The 16,987-nt window shown below is 41.4% G+C and overlaps 1 protein-coding gene across 2 annotated transcripts in view; it reads left to right on the top strand.

Annotated features, from left to right (window-relative positions):
* supt3h (SPT3 homolog, SAGA and STAGA complex component) overlaps positions 1–14,916 on the top strand; it is a 104,407-nt gene extending 89,491 nt beyond the window's left edge. The window contains exon 12 of one of the 2 annotated variants that reach the window (XM_036542069.1): positions 14,833–14,916. In XM_036542069.1, the coding sequence (XP_036397962.1) occupies positions 14,833–14,895 (63 nt within the window). In that variant the 3' untranslated portion in view covers positions 14,896–14,916. Of the gene's footprint in view, positions 1–1,281; positions 1,355–14,832 lie in introns of those variants that run through there. The other variant, XM_036542070.1, reaches the window with a different exon arrangement.
* Positions 14,917–16,987: the final 2,071 nt, after the last annotated feature.

A 16,987-nucleotide genomic window follows, 5' to 3' on the forward strand; every position in this document is an offset into this window, starting at 1 on the left:
TGGTAAACATATGTGCAGTTTGACAAGCCAAATCATAGGTTCCATTGCCATAGAAAATGAGCATCAGTCTTCACGCACTGATATGATGCTCACTGGGGAATTATATGCTTTCTTTAGTTGGGTTTTTTAGTTTAGTTTTTAATTATGTAATGGTCACCAAGTTTTGGCAGAATCCTTATTTTGTCAAGTAAACAAAGGGTAGTTTTTGTCTGACAAAGTTTATGGTTGTGTTACAGTTGTGTTAACCCATTCCCTGTTACTCGGTGTAGAGATGGTTCATTTTTTTAAGCGCATTTAATGACAGAAATGGGAGGCTGTAGTGTGTGGAATGTTTTGGTTGTTTTGGTCCAAAGAGTAAAGATTTGAATGACTCCAGGGGATTGCTACATTACTGTGGCTGAGAGGATTTCTGGGGATCTTGTTCCATATTTCCACAGCTTTATTCACACTCCCACTGCAGATGTGAAATTGTTCCTTTTTCCCCCTTTAAGTCCTTTTGGCAGATGTGATTGTTGTACACGCCTGTTTGCGATGCTTTATGGAGTGTGCAGTATATTTTGAGTTGTAGGAGTTTATTGCATGTGGATCTGATGAGTGGGTGAGCATTTTTCCAGATATTTGTCCAGTGTAGTTCGTTTCAGGAGAATAAAAGTCCCCGACAGATATATAACAGTGTGATTATCATACAGTGTGTCTGTAATAGTGGTTAATGTGTTATAAAAGCTTTACTGAGCTTTTTGTTGCCACTATGAACTCGGCCTAAGCAGTGTGCATTCATTATTAAGTGCTCTGTTCTTGTTATAACACATTTTTGCACATTGATTTTAAAAGTTTAAAAAGTTTAAAAAATATATATTTTTTGTATAGGGGCTGTGGATAGAGCGTATAATAACAACTGAAACCATGATTCACCAAAGAGTAATCTGCAGTATATTAAACTCATGATTTGGCATCATGAATAACTTTTCACTGTCGGGTGAGTAATTCTGTGTAGCTGTTAGTATGTATCTGTAGTTTTTTTTTAATGGGAATGGTAGCCCAAACACCCACCTCCAGAGGTATTCAGATTAACACACAAATGTGACGTGCCAACCACCACCGTCTGCAGTGACGGAAATCAGGGCCCATCTCTATCGTCTGCCTTGCTCAAGTTGTAATTCACTGCAGATTTCCCACTCACTCCTCTGTCTCCTTCTTTCCCTCCTTCCCTCCCTCCCTCCCATTCTCCATTCATCTGTCTCCCTCTCTCACGCCCGCCCGTCTGTCGATCTCCACTCTCAGAGTGCCTACCGCAGGAGTGGCATGACGTTCCTGGCCTGCTGATTGGCCGGAGGCCACAGTGAGCTCAGTGAGAGTCACCATTGCTGGAGGAAGACGTGTCTCTCTACCGGATGCACCAGGAAACATCTGCTGCTGTGACACAAAGAGAATCCACAGTGCCTAGCCCTTTCCCTGAGAACGTCTTAAAACACAACCAAACTTTCAAAGAGGAGGAATAAGCATTTGCTTTATTTCATCATACATTTGATATTTTCTGATTGATAAAAAAAAAAGTTAAATTCTGAAAGAAATCAGTTGCATATATTAAAATCAGTCAAGGAAGTCAGTGTATTTTGAATGAACATTAATTGCACCACATGGTCCAGCTGTTATTAATGTAGACAAAGCCACTGTGTGCTGCTTATACCATCTAATGGAAGAGGCTATGAAAGGTGGCGCTGACACTGGCCACAGATGATGATGATGCTTATGGGGAGACTGCTACCTCCATGGTAAAACCACCTACTGATACAGGCCTGATAAAGGAGCTCAAATGGTGGTCATCACAGAATTGAACAATTTCATTTTCAAGCATTTGGAAGAATCTAGCCATCTTTCATGTAAAGTATATCTTGTTAGATAGAAGCATCAACTCATAGTGAGTAGGGGCAGATGACTTTGAATCCTGAGTTTTGTACAAATGTTCTGTATATTCAGTGGTTTTCCAATGATTGTTTTGTTGTTATGTATCATTGGAGTATTACAGAATAAAACCATTTTAGAAATATTTTGAAACAAATGTATCTTTTGTACTGTAGCATGTTGCTGTGACGGTTGCTGGTAAAATAGAAATGTGGGTTTCAGAAGAGGGCTGGGGGTTCCATCTACAGTAACTGCAATGTACTGAAATGTACTGACTTGGAGCAGACAGAAAAAAATGACATCTGACGGACTGAAGTGTGTTTTAGTTCATGATGCTTCTGAAATTGTTGTGTATGCTGCATATTTTACAGTAGAACACCAGGCACTGAATAGTAGAACTGAGTGTCAGGGGTCTTTTTCTCAAAGGAGATGCTCCAAAAGCCAAAAATTAATTTAAAGTTCTCTTCCCTTCAGTACTGTCACTGATCCTTTTACTTTGTCTTTATTGTCCGATTGGCTTTCAGTATGGCCTTTATCATCTGATCAGCTCATTATGAGTCTTAATAATCTGATTGGATCATGCAGTGGTCTTTGTGATCCAATTAGCTTGTGATGTGGTCTTAATAATCCGATTCGTTCATGACGTGGTCTTTATGATCCATTTGGCTTGTGTTGGTTGTAATACTCCATGATCTTAATCATCTGATTGCCCATGCTAATATTGTCTTGTCCTTCTCATTCTGGTGCTGGGCAACAGCAGGGGATAAAAGGTATCAATCTCATTTTTTTCCGACAAACCAGAATTTAATTTAAACACAATTTACTGAGATCGCACAGAAAGTGAGGGTAGAAACCCAGGTCCCTCCCTAAGATGCATCTTGTTTCCACTACTAAGGCCTTCATTCGGCAATGCCGTGCTAACGAAAAGCACAGTAAAGCAATGATAGGAGTGTAGCATTCATGAACGCTGTAGTGTATGGAGCTGTCATGTTCTGTCAGTTACCATCTAGTATGAATCAATCAAAAGAGGAAATTATAATTGGTTGAAATGGGTGAGTAACCCTAGCCATTCCACTGTGATGAAGCCTCACTCTCCCATCCCTAGTATCCATCACCAGGTTAAGAGAGAGTGGCAGGAGTGGATCGTAAATATAAAGATCGGTTCAGAGATAAAGACATCATTCCAACCTTAAAGTTTGCGTTTAAATGTATTGTGTGCACTCCTCAATCATAAATCACACAGAGCAAAGCTGTGTTCCTCTCCCACAGGAGTGGTGCTGTGATTCATGGCAGCCATATTGAGCAGACCAGCCCTTACCATTCCTTATTTCGCCCTGCCTGCTTTTGCTTACTGATGAAGCATCCCATCACGGGAAGAGATTCAACTCAATTGTTGGCTGGCGTGAAGTGATGTCATTTACAGTGTGTCCTCTACTGTTGACATTTTATAGAAGAACGCTGGTCAAAATCTTTAATACTGTAAGTTGTATGATATGCATGAAATTCACTGCAACCTTGACATGAGACAGATGCTTCCAGTGCTCACTCAACACAGACCCAAACCCCCCTGTAATGATGTCATTGGGAGGAAGCAGGATGTTTTTGGCAGTGAGCTTTGGCAAGAAATATTTCTAAAAGAGCGCATATTTATATACGCAGACAAGATATGTCTACAGCCTGTCTGGTGTTTTTAAGCAATCATGAGACTTGCACTGTAACTACGTGTTTTTTTACAGCAGCAGTTACAACTTTTGAGTATATATGCAGAAGTTTAATATCCAGTGGAATAATGAGGAATGCTTATTTACAGTTGAAAGCACCTGTTTTCATGCCCGAAATAACTCACTGACGCTAACGTGGCTTTAAAACTGCCTTTTAAAATCCAAACATTTGCCTCCATCAGGGAATATATGTCCTTAATTGTCCAAATCCAAATCAGACGCTCCAAATCAGCCTCATATTATATGGTCATACCCTTTATTTAAACTCAATAAAGCATGGCACCCTGTGCCTATTTTTCCTTTTTTGTGTTTTTACAGCGTGGTGTGAATTTCAACAGCCGTTTATTATCATTTTTTTCTGCCAGGATATAGATTATTTTTCCTGTGCAGAGAGGATTAGAACTGCTTTTAAGTGCTTGCTGTTTAACGTTAGGCTCTAAACTGAACAAAGCTTCCTGTTCACACCCCAGGACTCCTCCTGGAACTTTTGTCTCAGGGCACCAGCCAAAGACACCACAAGAAGATCATTGTTTTCTAAGAATATTCTCTTTGTTTTTCGGGGGTTACCGTCTCCTTTCCTGTCTGACCTGCTGGAATGACGGAGCTGGACATGCTCTCCGTCTCCTCTGTAGGGTTGAGACTCGAGGCAAAGCCGTTAATCCACTCTGACAGTTCAGAACAAGAACGGCAGAACAGAGGAGTTGCGCCGGGCCAGCGGAAGCAAACATGAAATGAGGAAAGAGGACTGGGAAAGATATCCTGCAGGTTTTTCAGATCATGTCTGGGCTGTAGAGGGAAAATGTCAGCTTGTCTATTATAATAATAATGCGTTGTATTTATATGTCTTCCATGGAACTCATAGCTTTTTATAGGGAGTGGAGGGTGACTTATCTTAGTCAGCACCAATGTGTAGCTTCTAGCCTGGTTCCAGCACTTCAGTAGAAAAGGGATGTAATGAGTCAGCCTGGTTCCAGCACCACAGTGGAAAGAAGGTATTGCCATCTCTTTGAAAAAGCTAAACAGAATCACGTAATCGGAACACTGAACAGCCATCTTAGTTTTCAGCATAGTCAGAGCTTTGGTTATCCTTAACTTTAAGCATTTTACAGTATTTTATGAAAGCTTCAGTATCGTCTGCATTAGGTGGCAGACAGGGCAACATAACTCCAGAAGGACTGTCTTGATAGAGATGCTACACTGTTGCTGATCTCCACCTCTTAGCCCATGAGAAACTTAAGTGTATCTGTCCCCTGGTGAGGTTTAGCACATCTCAGGGGGTATAATGTTGGGGTATAACGTGCTGCGAGAACTGGGGACAGCAGTAGCTTTTGGAGTAAGGGACGGCGTGTGAGAGGGCTGGAGCGGCTCAGAGGACAGAGTCCCGTTTGAGGAGTGCGTGCTGGCGGCAGCGGAGCTCTGGGGGCAGCTGGGGACGCCGCTGATGTGCCACGGTGACACGCTGCGCCTACAGGATGACGCGCGCGGAAACGGCGCATATTTAGTCCCTGCAGCATCCACACATGAAACAGTTTAAGCAGGCACCACGCAGGGCGCCCGTCCCGTCAGCTATTTCACAGAGCGGAACGCAGGAACACCAAGGGACAGCGCTCTCATTCAGCTAGCGCAAGAAAGAGGCTTTCCCTGTTTTTACAGAATGTTTAAAACACAAGACAATGCACACCACATTGCACTGATGGAAGGCCTGAGGAATAGGACTGTAGCATTGAAGTTGTATCTACACACTAAAGAAATGTTGCTTTAATGTTTATCTTTGCACATCATCAGCAACAGCAACAAAATTAAAATTTCGATGTATAAAACCTGTTGCTTAGTGATAGGAGGATGAAGCTTTGTGAATCCCTAAATGGGCAGAGCTATATTATCAGTAACTCATTGATCTGAACCAGTCAGTGTTTTTCAGTAAAGAGCAAAGTCTCACAAGACGGAGACTTCACTGATACAAACACTGTTGTGTATTGAGACATTATACGTGAATGTGCACAGGGAAAGTGCACAGATGTGATTCTGTCACCAAACCATCATGACAGTGAGAAATTGTGTGAGTTTGTTGCCATGTCCCTTGCTTTCAGCAGATTCCAGGGACAATTGCAAGGACCTAGCAGGAGGTTTAGACCATTGAAATTTAACTGGAACTGGAATGATAGTACCACAGTGTCACAGATTTGGATCAGGTGTTCTGGTTGTAATAGAATTCAGTGGTCTGCTGGTCTAAAATAAAGCATTACATCCTGCTAAGGTAGTAGCGTTGGCCTGGGGTGTCTGGCACTGCTAACTTCCTTGTCACCGCAACACGAGTGTCTTTGAGTATCTCCCAGAAAGGAACATGAAAATGTGCGTATGATTTTTCCATCATGCTGCATGGGATTCGTTCCAGACTGGCAGGAAATGTGAAACCGAGGCCTGAGACTGCGGGTTAGGTCACAGAGGGATCCAGTTAAGTCTGTGAGTAATGGGCAGAACTTCCCTTGTTAAAAAAAAGACTTTATTAGGTTCTGTTCATGTGCGCTGAGCGGGAGAGCAGATCAATACAACCTGAACTGCTGTTCCTCTGTGGGTTAAGAGGCAGCACTGCCCAACCAGGGCTCAATAGAAAATCAGACATGGTAAGTATTTCTGCAAGACTAAGAGAGGTCCACTGTCCTTTTGTTTTTTTTTTCTCTTTGGTGTAGGTCCTTTCTAAACTCTTTTCAGCCCTATGGTTAAAATTTGAATGTGTTCTTTAGCCAAAGAGTACTAGGTTTTGGGCTGTGTTGGACTGCTTCAATGATATAAGATATGTTTAAACAAAATACTGATATTTTGTAAACCTCCTTTCTGCAAACACAGCTACTCCGGTCAACCCCATCATCAGTTTTGTTCACAACGCATTTTATTTTCTGTTAAAATGGATATCCGCCTGTTACACTGTATTTTGGCTAGCTTTCTAGCAAGCATTTGTGGTGGGCAAACAGCAGAAGTTCTGCACTTTGGTAATTGCTTGACTGGTTAAATGTATCCTGTTTGTCTGCATTTGAATAACTGAATACATAAATGAACAACAAAACAGGATGTAGTTGTGAGCTTGTAAAATGTGCAGCTCCTCAGGGGTAGGTGTCATTTCCTAGGCCATGTTCTACACAAAAGTTTCCCCAATGTGGGTGCAGCCTCCACATTGTTACAGGGAGGAATGCAGCAGCCTGAATCCCAGATATACAGTAACACTGTTCACACTCTTCACACTATGAGGGAGTGAACAACCATATGCAGCTGGCTGAACCAGAGAGAGAGAGGGAGAGAGAGAGAGAAAGAGGGAGGGAGCGAGAGAGTGGGGTGGTGGTGGTTGTGGAGGAAGACAGATCTATCCAGCAGTCCTGCCTCTCCTCAGATCTTCACACGTCATGGACACCAAGCAACAATCGGATTATAGCAGTGCTGTTTTCCATTTTGCATTAAACGTTGAGAGGACCACAATGCAGGGATAAACCTGAATTGTTATTTTTTTTAGATGAGGCCATTGTGATAGATTTCTGTGACAGCTGTCTGCCATAGTACATTGTGGGAGTTACAGTAGTTCCATACCTGAATTCAGTGAGCAGATGAAAAAGTGAGACCTCAGCAGCTTGTCATGCAAACTATTTTGTCAAATGGCAAATCCTTGTGATGATTATTGTAATGGATTTGCTTGTTAGATATCATTTTCTATGACTACTTACAGACAGTGTCAGATATTGGAAATTAATGTATCTATACTGAGGCAGCTCAGGATGTGTTTTAACATGAGTATTTAATGAGGCAGTTCAGGGAATGTTTAACTCTTTAACAGTATTGCACCTGGGGATTGAAAATACAGCCTGCTGGTTCCTCAGCAAGTGTGCCCCACTGTGCTAGACCTCATCCCACCCCAGGGTGTGCCGCAGAACTCCACTTCCAGACGCAGAGTAAGTGACTCTGCCTTAGCTTGTTAAGGGACACGGTAATTTAGGTGACAGGGTGTGTTTGAAAATAGGGTGAGTGTTAAGAGACAGGGTGTATTAGGAGATGGGTGCAAATTAGGAGACGTGTTAGGGAAAAGGGTGTGCGTCACAAGACAGAATTTATTAAGAGACAGAGAGACAGGGTATGTTAGGAGACAGGGTGTGTCCTGTGATCTTCCATTCCTCATAAAGACCATCAAACACCATAACTGCTTTAAGAACACCATAATTTCCACATCTCTGACAGTTTGGAGGAAAATCAACAAAACTGCAAAGTTTAATATGGCACCCTGTAAATACACTCCAATCTGGATCAGCCTCAACTTCCTGATCAACAAAACACCTTTCATATTTAGTGCATGGAAACAAAAAGACCTCACACATTCACGTCACGTTTTCAAAAACAACACCCTTATCTTTCAGATACAACACCCTTCAAGAATTTGTCCAGGTACTGGGAAAGAACAACAAAAGCAATATCTTAAAAAATTCAATTCGATCAAAAATCGATGTAATCAATCACGTCCACTAACAGAAAAAAAACAGTAATAATAAAACCCTAAGGGAGTATCATCAAATCGAAACAGTAACTTAATATTATCACAACACAATTTTTTGCTTTCCTTTTTCTTGTTTTCTTCAGGGGACCGACTTCACCATGTAAAATTTGTAATTCCGTGTTCAGACCAAAAATAAAGAAGTCATCCAAACAGGGGCAGTGGTGGCGGCGGGGTTTATAAAGAAAAATAATGCAGACAGAGTGTGCGTTATGTCACTTTGGGAATAGTAAAAGGCTTCATTTGAGAATGATGCGTGTCATGCAAGTCCTCTCACTGACATAAGTGTCCTCACTGAACTTTGTTTGGCGTTTCATGTGCCTTACAATGCTAACCAAATTTTAGTCTGCCTAAATTCCCTAAATTTTAAATTGCTTCCCATAAGATTAGTACTTCCTGTCCGAGCACTGTGGCGAGCTGGACTGCTGTCTGAAGAGACAGACACAGTGTGGCTTTGAGTAAGTCAAAATAACTTCCCACCCAGAGAGCTGATTGGATCACATCTGAAAGGAAGCTTTTAAACCCCCCTTTTTAGGGCATTTGGTTGATATTGTGCAGAGATTTACAGATGTTGTCGAATAAGGCACTTTCACACAGAAATCAACGCTGGTGGGGGGACAGAATAGAGGCAATGATCAGTGCCACATGGGAAAAATTTGCTTTCATTATCTTTTATCAGGATTTTGGTATTTACTCATCAATATTAATAGTTTGTGAGTATATTATAATACAATACATTGTATTATACTGGTTGCTATTGTATTATGTGTCAGCAGTTGATTTGAATACTAGTAATCTGTCTTATATGAGCATAGTCGTAAGCACCTTAAACATGTCCAGTTTGACATCAGTCAGCCAACCACAAAGCTGACAGTATTCCATTGGCTGTGTGTACCTTACCTGCCTATACCAGGTGCGTAAACTATCTTTGACTCAGGGTTTGATGCATAGATAACAAAGAGGGGTGTTGATATTATGAGCATGTGGGAAGGAAAGCATCAATCAAAGTCTTTTTTGCAGCATTTAAAACTGGATCTTCATTCCAGTACCGGTGTAAAATTTCATCCCACATTATTAACTTAAAGTTAATGATATCATATTGTCAAGAAGTTGTGAAGTAATTGGTTGTTTCGATGGCGGTATGACATCACCTGAGAGTATGACATCATCAGGAAGCAACTCATCAACAGTAATTAAAATATGTAGAATATTATACTACATGGGGATGTTTTTTTTTTTCCTTTTCACATAAGCACCAAGCTGTGCTGATGATATATGCCTCATTTCAGGCCTCAAGGAGAAAGCAGTTTTAGCATTATTCATAAATTGATAATCCAACCATATCTCTCCTCAAGTATCTTATTTCCATATCCCTCCTACAGTTCAGTCAAATCTGAATATGTTCCAGTGGCAGTCTTGGAAGTCCTGAAATGTGTACTATGCTAAACTGTACATGTCCCACCATTTACAAAACACAAGCACCAGCCAACGGCCCTCGACTCCCCCAAGCATGCAGGAGAAATCTTTCACATGCCTCCCGACTAATTCTTTCAAAATAACAGCCTTTGCTCTAAAAGCTTGAACAGCACAGTTTTTCTTCTGGAAAGAGAAAAAAAGCCTTTTTTTTTGCTTAGCTTGGCATTTGAAAGAGGTTCTCGATATTTGACGCCTCTCGGAGGTAGACTTTGGCAGACGGAGTTGCCGCTGAGCTCGGAGTGCGAGGGCGGCCGAGAGAGAGCACCTGGGTGTCCCACCGGCTGACGAGAAACAGGCCGCGATTCACAAAACGGCGGCAGAACCGCGTCTCTTTAAACAGGTGGTCCTGGCCAGAGTGCTGTTTATCCTGCTGCTAAGAAGCCTGATTGGTTGGGTGAGGGGGGGGGGGGGAGGGTGTTATTATTACACACATCTCACCATATGAACTCCACAAATACGCTGTAGCTATAGGACCAAAACCCATTTTTTCCACTTCACTGTTGAGCTCTAGGTGTCTGTCTGTCTGTCCATGTACCATTCTCAATCTTGTCGCTACTTTGATGGATAGTCAATACACTATGACTTGAGAAGGTGTCTTAGCGTCTGCCAAATAAATCATTGCGCGCGCGCGCGCGCGTGTGTGTGTGTGTGTGTGTGTGTGTGTGTGTGTGTGTGTGTGTGTGTGTGTGTGTGTGTGTGTGTGTGTGTGTGTGAGTGAGAGAAAGAGAAAGAGAAAGAGAAAGAGAGAGAGAGAGAGAGAGAGAATGTGTGTGTGTGTGTGTGTGTGTGTGTGTGTGTGAGTGAGAGAAAGAGAGAGAGAGAGTGTGTGTGTGTGTGTGTGTGTGTGTGTGTGTGTGTGTGTGAGTGAGAGAAAGAGAGAGAGAGAGAGAGAATGTGTGTGTGAGTGTGAGTGTGAGTGTGAGTGTGAGTGTGAGTGTGAGTAATCTCTTTTTCTGTGTGAGAGAGAGTCATTCTCTGAAACATCATTCCTTTCATCTGTTGTTTGTGCTTGTGGTTTTTAGTTCAAGTCTCTCATTTGGAAATACAGAAATGTTAGGCTGGGTTGATCTGCACCCCCCAGCGGTCGCCTCACAAGCTGTGGTACGAGGGATTCGCGCTGACATTATCTCAATCAGGACTCTAAGCTGAGCCTTCCCCCCCTAGCCTGGTAACATGGACACAGCTCTTTGTCTGAGCTCTCCGGCGTAAACAGCTTGCATTGATTGAGCGCCATGTTGCTAAAAAAAACAGCTGGGAGCGACGGGACAAAAGCTCTCGACCGCAACATTAGAAACCATTTAATAAGATGCGCAGGGGAGTCTGGTGGGCAGAAGAACCGAGGATCATAATGAAGAGCAGCGGCGTCCCGTGAGAGCGGTGCTGCGGCAGGCCTGGCTCGGGGGCCGGACCACAGACTGGGGGGCTCCACAGAGCGCGGCGACCGAGACAAAACACATATCTGCATGGCCAACGAGCTGCTCGCACACGCCCTTCATCTGAACAATGGCAGACATTCTATAACAATGCCGCGCTCTGTTTCAAGTGATGATGCTGTGGTCTGGGGCTGCGTATATCAAAATCAAAATGGAAACAGACATGGTAACGTCCTCATTAGAGGGTACCATGGAAACTAGGTGTAAATGGAAGGGACTGCACCAGACTACAGTTATGTGTTCATTAACAGTAGTTAATATTCATATACCGGCCATACAGGAGTAGTGTGCTGCAAAGCACCCCGTGACAGTCTGATGCTAAGGGTGCTATAACAAATCAGAATCAGAATCAGACTTTATTGGTCAAGCATGCTTCTACACATACAAGGAATTTGACTCCATCTCCAGTGTCTAGTACAGGCCACATATGTGGAATAAGGTTCACTAATTGGTTGATTAATTGACTGATAGATTGATGGCTGAGTTGCGCCCTCAGCTGGGTATTACGTAGTGCCTTTTCTCCATGCCACCCAGAGACCACTGTGCCACCTCTCAGCAAAGGGAGATATGTGCTCTTCATTCCGGTGTTCGGCGGAGTTCCGCACTGCAAAAGCTCCGCCACAGGGAGCCCAAAGCAATAATATCTGGTGGGGTTTTCATAAAGCGCACCCCTGTGTGTGCTTTATGGAAAAGGCTCAGCAGACACCTCATCTAGCTAGTTTACACTAAATGTGGAAATATTTTTTTCCAGTTTCATATTACACATCCCTCTTCCACTGGGTTCACTCATTGAGCCACACATACCCTATCCTACCTGCCCAGAGTAACAGTAATATTCCACACACACCCTATGCCACCCTCTCACAATAGTGGTCATATTCCATACACATCCTGACCTACTGTCCCACAGTAACAGTCATATTCCACACACATTCTACCCCACTGTCCTGCAATAATGCTAATATTCTGTACCCACCCTATGCTACCATACTGCAATAATGGTCATTTCATACCCTCCTGCAGAAACAGTCACATTCCACACACATCCTGCCCCGCTGTCCCACAAGTAATGGTCATATTCCACACATAGCCTATCCTACACACACACAGTAACATCTGTTATAGTCCTCTCCCAATCAGACTCAAAATTCAATAACAAATGATAAAATGTAAACAGTTTGTTTTCCTAAAATCAGACAACAGAAAGTAGAGTGATTGCTTCCTTTGATACAGACACTGAAAATACCTTTCAATCTGGAGAAAATTAGTGGTGAAAAACTGACCATCTTTAATAAAGAATCCACAGATCAAAACTATACTATAACATCATTCTCTATACTTGCCCTGTGTGACAAGATTGAACAGAATAGAATGAGGCTACATCGCCCTCTTATGGATGCATTCTGTGATCTGGGCTGCTTAATGCCTTGACTCTGCCCTGTGTGTGTGCCATCTGATTGGTAAACACATTTGTGGTTGTAACGGCAGCTGTAGGACTGTAATAACAACAGTAGCAGCATTAATAATCAGTGATTAATAGTAGTTAATTAGTTGATCATCAATAAATGTACGATTACATACAATTATATTAAACTTAATGAAATAACATGACAACATTCCAAAATTCTGAAACTGGTGAGCTCAACAGTTTTTTTCTTTGTTGTGTTTTCTGTCTAAATTTAATTTATTGACTGATCTGAAATAAGTATGATAACACCTGAGCTAACTCATTTGCAGATTTGCAGTTGTGTGATGAACAGTGGTGAACAAATATTCATTTTAAACAGGAGAGTTTTTCTAATTTTAGGTGAATGGGACAAATTTGTTTTAATCTTACCTTAATCATAAAAGCTGTAAAAATAATTATACAGCTCTGATTGGTTCAAACTCTTTCATTCACCAAATCCAAACAGTCCCCATCATTACATTGTAAGGCTATTATACATAACATATGAATATACTCTAAGAGCTGCTGCTACTCAGTCAGAACCGTCAATGCTGTAGCCCACTTACTGCCACACTGAGCCCTGCTGACAGGTGAGACCAGACACAGCTATACTGGCCCCTACTGGAGAAAGACAAATCCAGGAGAGCCCAGTTGGTGAAACTGCATGCGATATAATTGTGTCAATCAATTAAGGTTGCTATTCAAACTAGATTATTCAAATTAGATTGACCTTAGCCTTTTAAGGGGCTTATTGTGCCCTCATCACATGACCTTTATCTGGGCATAACTATGATGCAGTAGCCTGTGGCGTGAAGTGCTGCGCTCCATCTCCAACCTATAGCAGTGCTTTCCTGCCGGTCAGGTGAGGCAGAAAAGCCTGTCATTTCACCAAATCATGTTTAACATTATTCTCTGTCCCGTGTCGAAGAGGAGAGACTCCTGGGATATCTTTCCATAAGTGAAATCTCAGCCCATACTATGGCTACATTAATAGCTGTCCTGATTAATGTATCTAGTTTCACTCATGCCTATCAATATGGTCAGAGGCTATCCGTTGAAGCCATGCATATAATCCAAAGATCCGTAATGAACCCACACATGCTGTCAGATGGCATTCCATGAAACTACAGACATTCATTATTTGTGCCTGGAAAATAAGCCATGTTCTCTATGGTGTCACTGAAATATCTGTGTAAAAATTCTACTGTACCTAAGGTGAAAATATAACTTTACTTTCAGGAAATTTTTAAAATGACTTATCCGTCTGTGTATGATTGCCTCTTTCTTTAACTGTAGGAACAGATTATGTGTAAAAGATATTTCCAACTGTAAAACACATCTCAGGATATATGTGGCATAGGCCTGGTTAGCAGCCAGCTATATACTATAGCACTCTGTCTGTGTTTCAAAGTTTTTGGTTCTCTAGTTTAAAGAAAAAAAAAACTGAAAATTGGAAGCATGATGAATTTGGATTTAACAGGATCTACAGCAAGTTATATTTTATCTCCCTTCCTTCCTCATACATTCACCTGGATATATGTGTCTGTGCGTTTCCGTGTGTGTAAATCAAGGAAATAATTCATCAAGTTAGTGTGCAGGGCACAAGTGCTCCTTATTGTGCTGTTCTGTGGATAGGTAACGGTGTGCAGATCAGAACGTCCCAAAACTGTTATATTTCCTGGTGATTTCAACAGGGTTTGTCCCCTTCGTCAGTCACAGCTGGTTCTTGCATCTTCAGTACCTTGGGATTGGCCTGTAGCCTGTCAGAGTCAACACAGAGCATGAACACACGAGATGAAAATGCCACCATCTGTCTCTCCTGTGTGTCTGTTTCACATGTGAGAGCCACCTGCTGCATATGAATTAGATACTAAAAGAACTCCCCCCCCCCTCCAGCCGCTATCACCACATGTACATGACCTCTCTCTATGATACCAATGCACTGATTTCGGATCACCGATTAGATGTTCTTCGATATTGTGTTTTGGGGCCATCAGATCAGTTGTTTGATGTGACGGAAGGAGAACATTCAGGTCTTGATATTTCCATTATTATTATTATTTTTTTTTTTACATTGACACAGATGCTTTTCACAGATGTTCTATGAAAACATGCTTCATCAAAGCATGAGCGTGAATGTGTGAGAACTCGCATCCCTGCACCAGACAGTAAGAGTTATAAGGAAGGGTGTGATCCACTCTTAAAAACTTTTTTCCGACACCAATTGGAATTATACTTCTATTAAATCCATCAGTAAGTGAGACAGTGGTGTTGTGGAATGTACAAGACATGATATAGGGACAAAAAGTGATCTATCTACAGGAAGTGATCTATCTGCAGGAGATGATGCAGCCACTGATGTGTTGCAGCCTGGATCCTCCCTGACGTCAGGTAAGATTTTTTTTTGACCGGGCAGGTGGGCATTAAACAATTCGATATATATCGAACCTTAAAAAAACACTCCTGAGAAAAGTATTGTGATATATACGGTGAAGACGCCTATGTATCACAGTATGTATGTAAAATTGTATTATATGTGTTGTTATGTGTTTTATAATACATATGTATATGTATTATAAAATATAATTCACAAATAGCAGGAAATATTAAATGTAAGTTAAATCTATTATATATTTAAGACAAATTAAGTTGAATTTTAATGTTAAAGGTTGTACAGAAAGCTTTCATGATTTAAAAGACTTGTTTCCTAAACAAATATAACAATATCTAAAGAATATATGATGTGAAAATAAACACATCTGTATACACATCTGTATTACACATACGTAAATGGGCTGCTGCTGATACAATCTTTCAGCATTACAGACAAGTACATATTAGTTTGATTTTGCCTTATGAGCTTATATTCTCTATTACTTACTACTTAAAACACAATTTCAAATTAAGTTTCAATAAAGCCATGAAAACGCAGAAAATTTTATATCAGATGTCAGCCATGTATGACGATTGGATCTGATAAACCAGCAGCCCCAAGGCTATCGCATCCTGGCTCCAGCACAGAGCTCTGGCAGCTGCAATTCCCTTGTTGTTTCCAACACAAAAAAGCGCACCTCTCATTCAGCTGTGCCATATTTGGACACTTGGAAGCGAAGCAGCTAAAAAAGGACCCTTAAATCAGTTCCACTCTTCCGTAAATTACAGCCCTGCATTTTTAATTTCCTCTCCACATATGCTGCTATTCATTTGGGTCCAACCTAAACACGTGGCCCCGCGTGGACTGAACGCCCTAAGAGAACACACTGTCCTCTCTCCTAAGCCGTTACCTGACAGAAGCATAATTAAACACATTCATCCCTGACGCACGTCTCCACTCCCTTCAGGATGGTGGTCTGCCAGCTATAAAGGGCCAAAAGACCTGTGAAGATTCCAAAGGCTTGTGCTTTTGTTACTGACATGGGTGGAACATGTCTTGAATGTAATCATATCAAAAAAAATCAGAGAATACAGGGGAAAAAAAGATTTTTCCAAAATTTTTGCCAAACCCGTCCATTCACTTTTTCAGTTGAAATAAATGTTTTTATAGTTTTGATTTTTTTTGTTATTGTCAGTCCTCCGGTGGTGCAAGTCATAGTCCTATGGTATGCTGTCAAAACTTTTTGATTATTAACCGATTATTGACTTTCATAATCATGGGTTATCATAATTGTTATAATTTCAGTATGAAAAAATAAATTAATGCTCATTAAGAAGGACAAGTACAAATTACTCCTTTGGAATAAATGAACAAAACATAGATGTCATCTATATTATTCACCAGCTATGCACAGTTATATACCACTAAAGGTGAGAGCTACAATGTATAACACTACAGCAGACATTTAGAGTACATACTAATACAGCGGGCAGCTACAGCACATACCACTACAGCTTAAGTTTTCATCTGTGGTTGACAGTGACTCTCAAACTCGAGGCAGCTATTTGCATTTTCCCACAACAAGTTCCCACAACTTGACAGATTGTGTTTAAATCACTGTGAAGATCTGGGAGTAGATACTAAAGTGATATCTCTGACTCACTAATCTGACGCAGTCAAAAAGTTTTGCTGTGGAGAGCAACACCCATTTATAACACATCACACATAGAGTTTGTGAATGATTACAAACAAAATTCTACAGGCAAAATGTCAGAATTTCACTAAAGAGCTGTCTTGTCAAAAGCTGTTAAAGTATGTCACTCATGAGAATGGAAGGTTCAGAAGGTTCGGAACAGAGGCATGAGCCACAGGAAGTGAATGCTTCAGCATTTTTTTTTTTTATCTGTCATGACATTCCACTGGAACAAACAAGGAGGCGTACATTTCAGTCAGAATGTATTTCCCTCAGATTACTGTATATCGTTTCATTTTCTGCATAGTGTGCGTCTTTGTCTGGTAGGGTCTCCAGAGACCATGCAGGGACCTCCATGATCAGTCACAGGGAGGTTTGCGTGGGGCGAATTGCAACATTACCGTCATTAA

This window comes from Megalops cyprinoides, chromosome 12 (genome assembly GCF_013368585.1).
Source record: "Megalops cyprinoides isolate fMegCyp1 chromosome 12, fMegCyp1.pri, whole genome shotgun sequence".
Lineage (NCBI taxonomy): Eukaryota > Metazoa > Chordata > Actinopteri > Elopiformes > Megalopidae > Megalops > Megalops cyprinoides.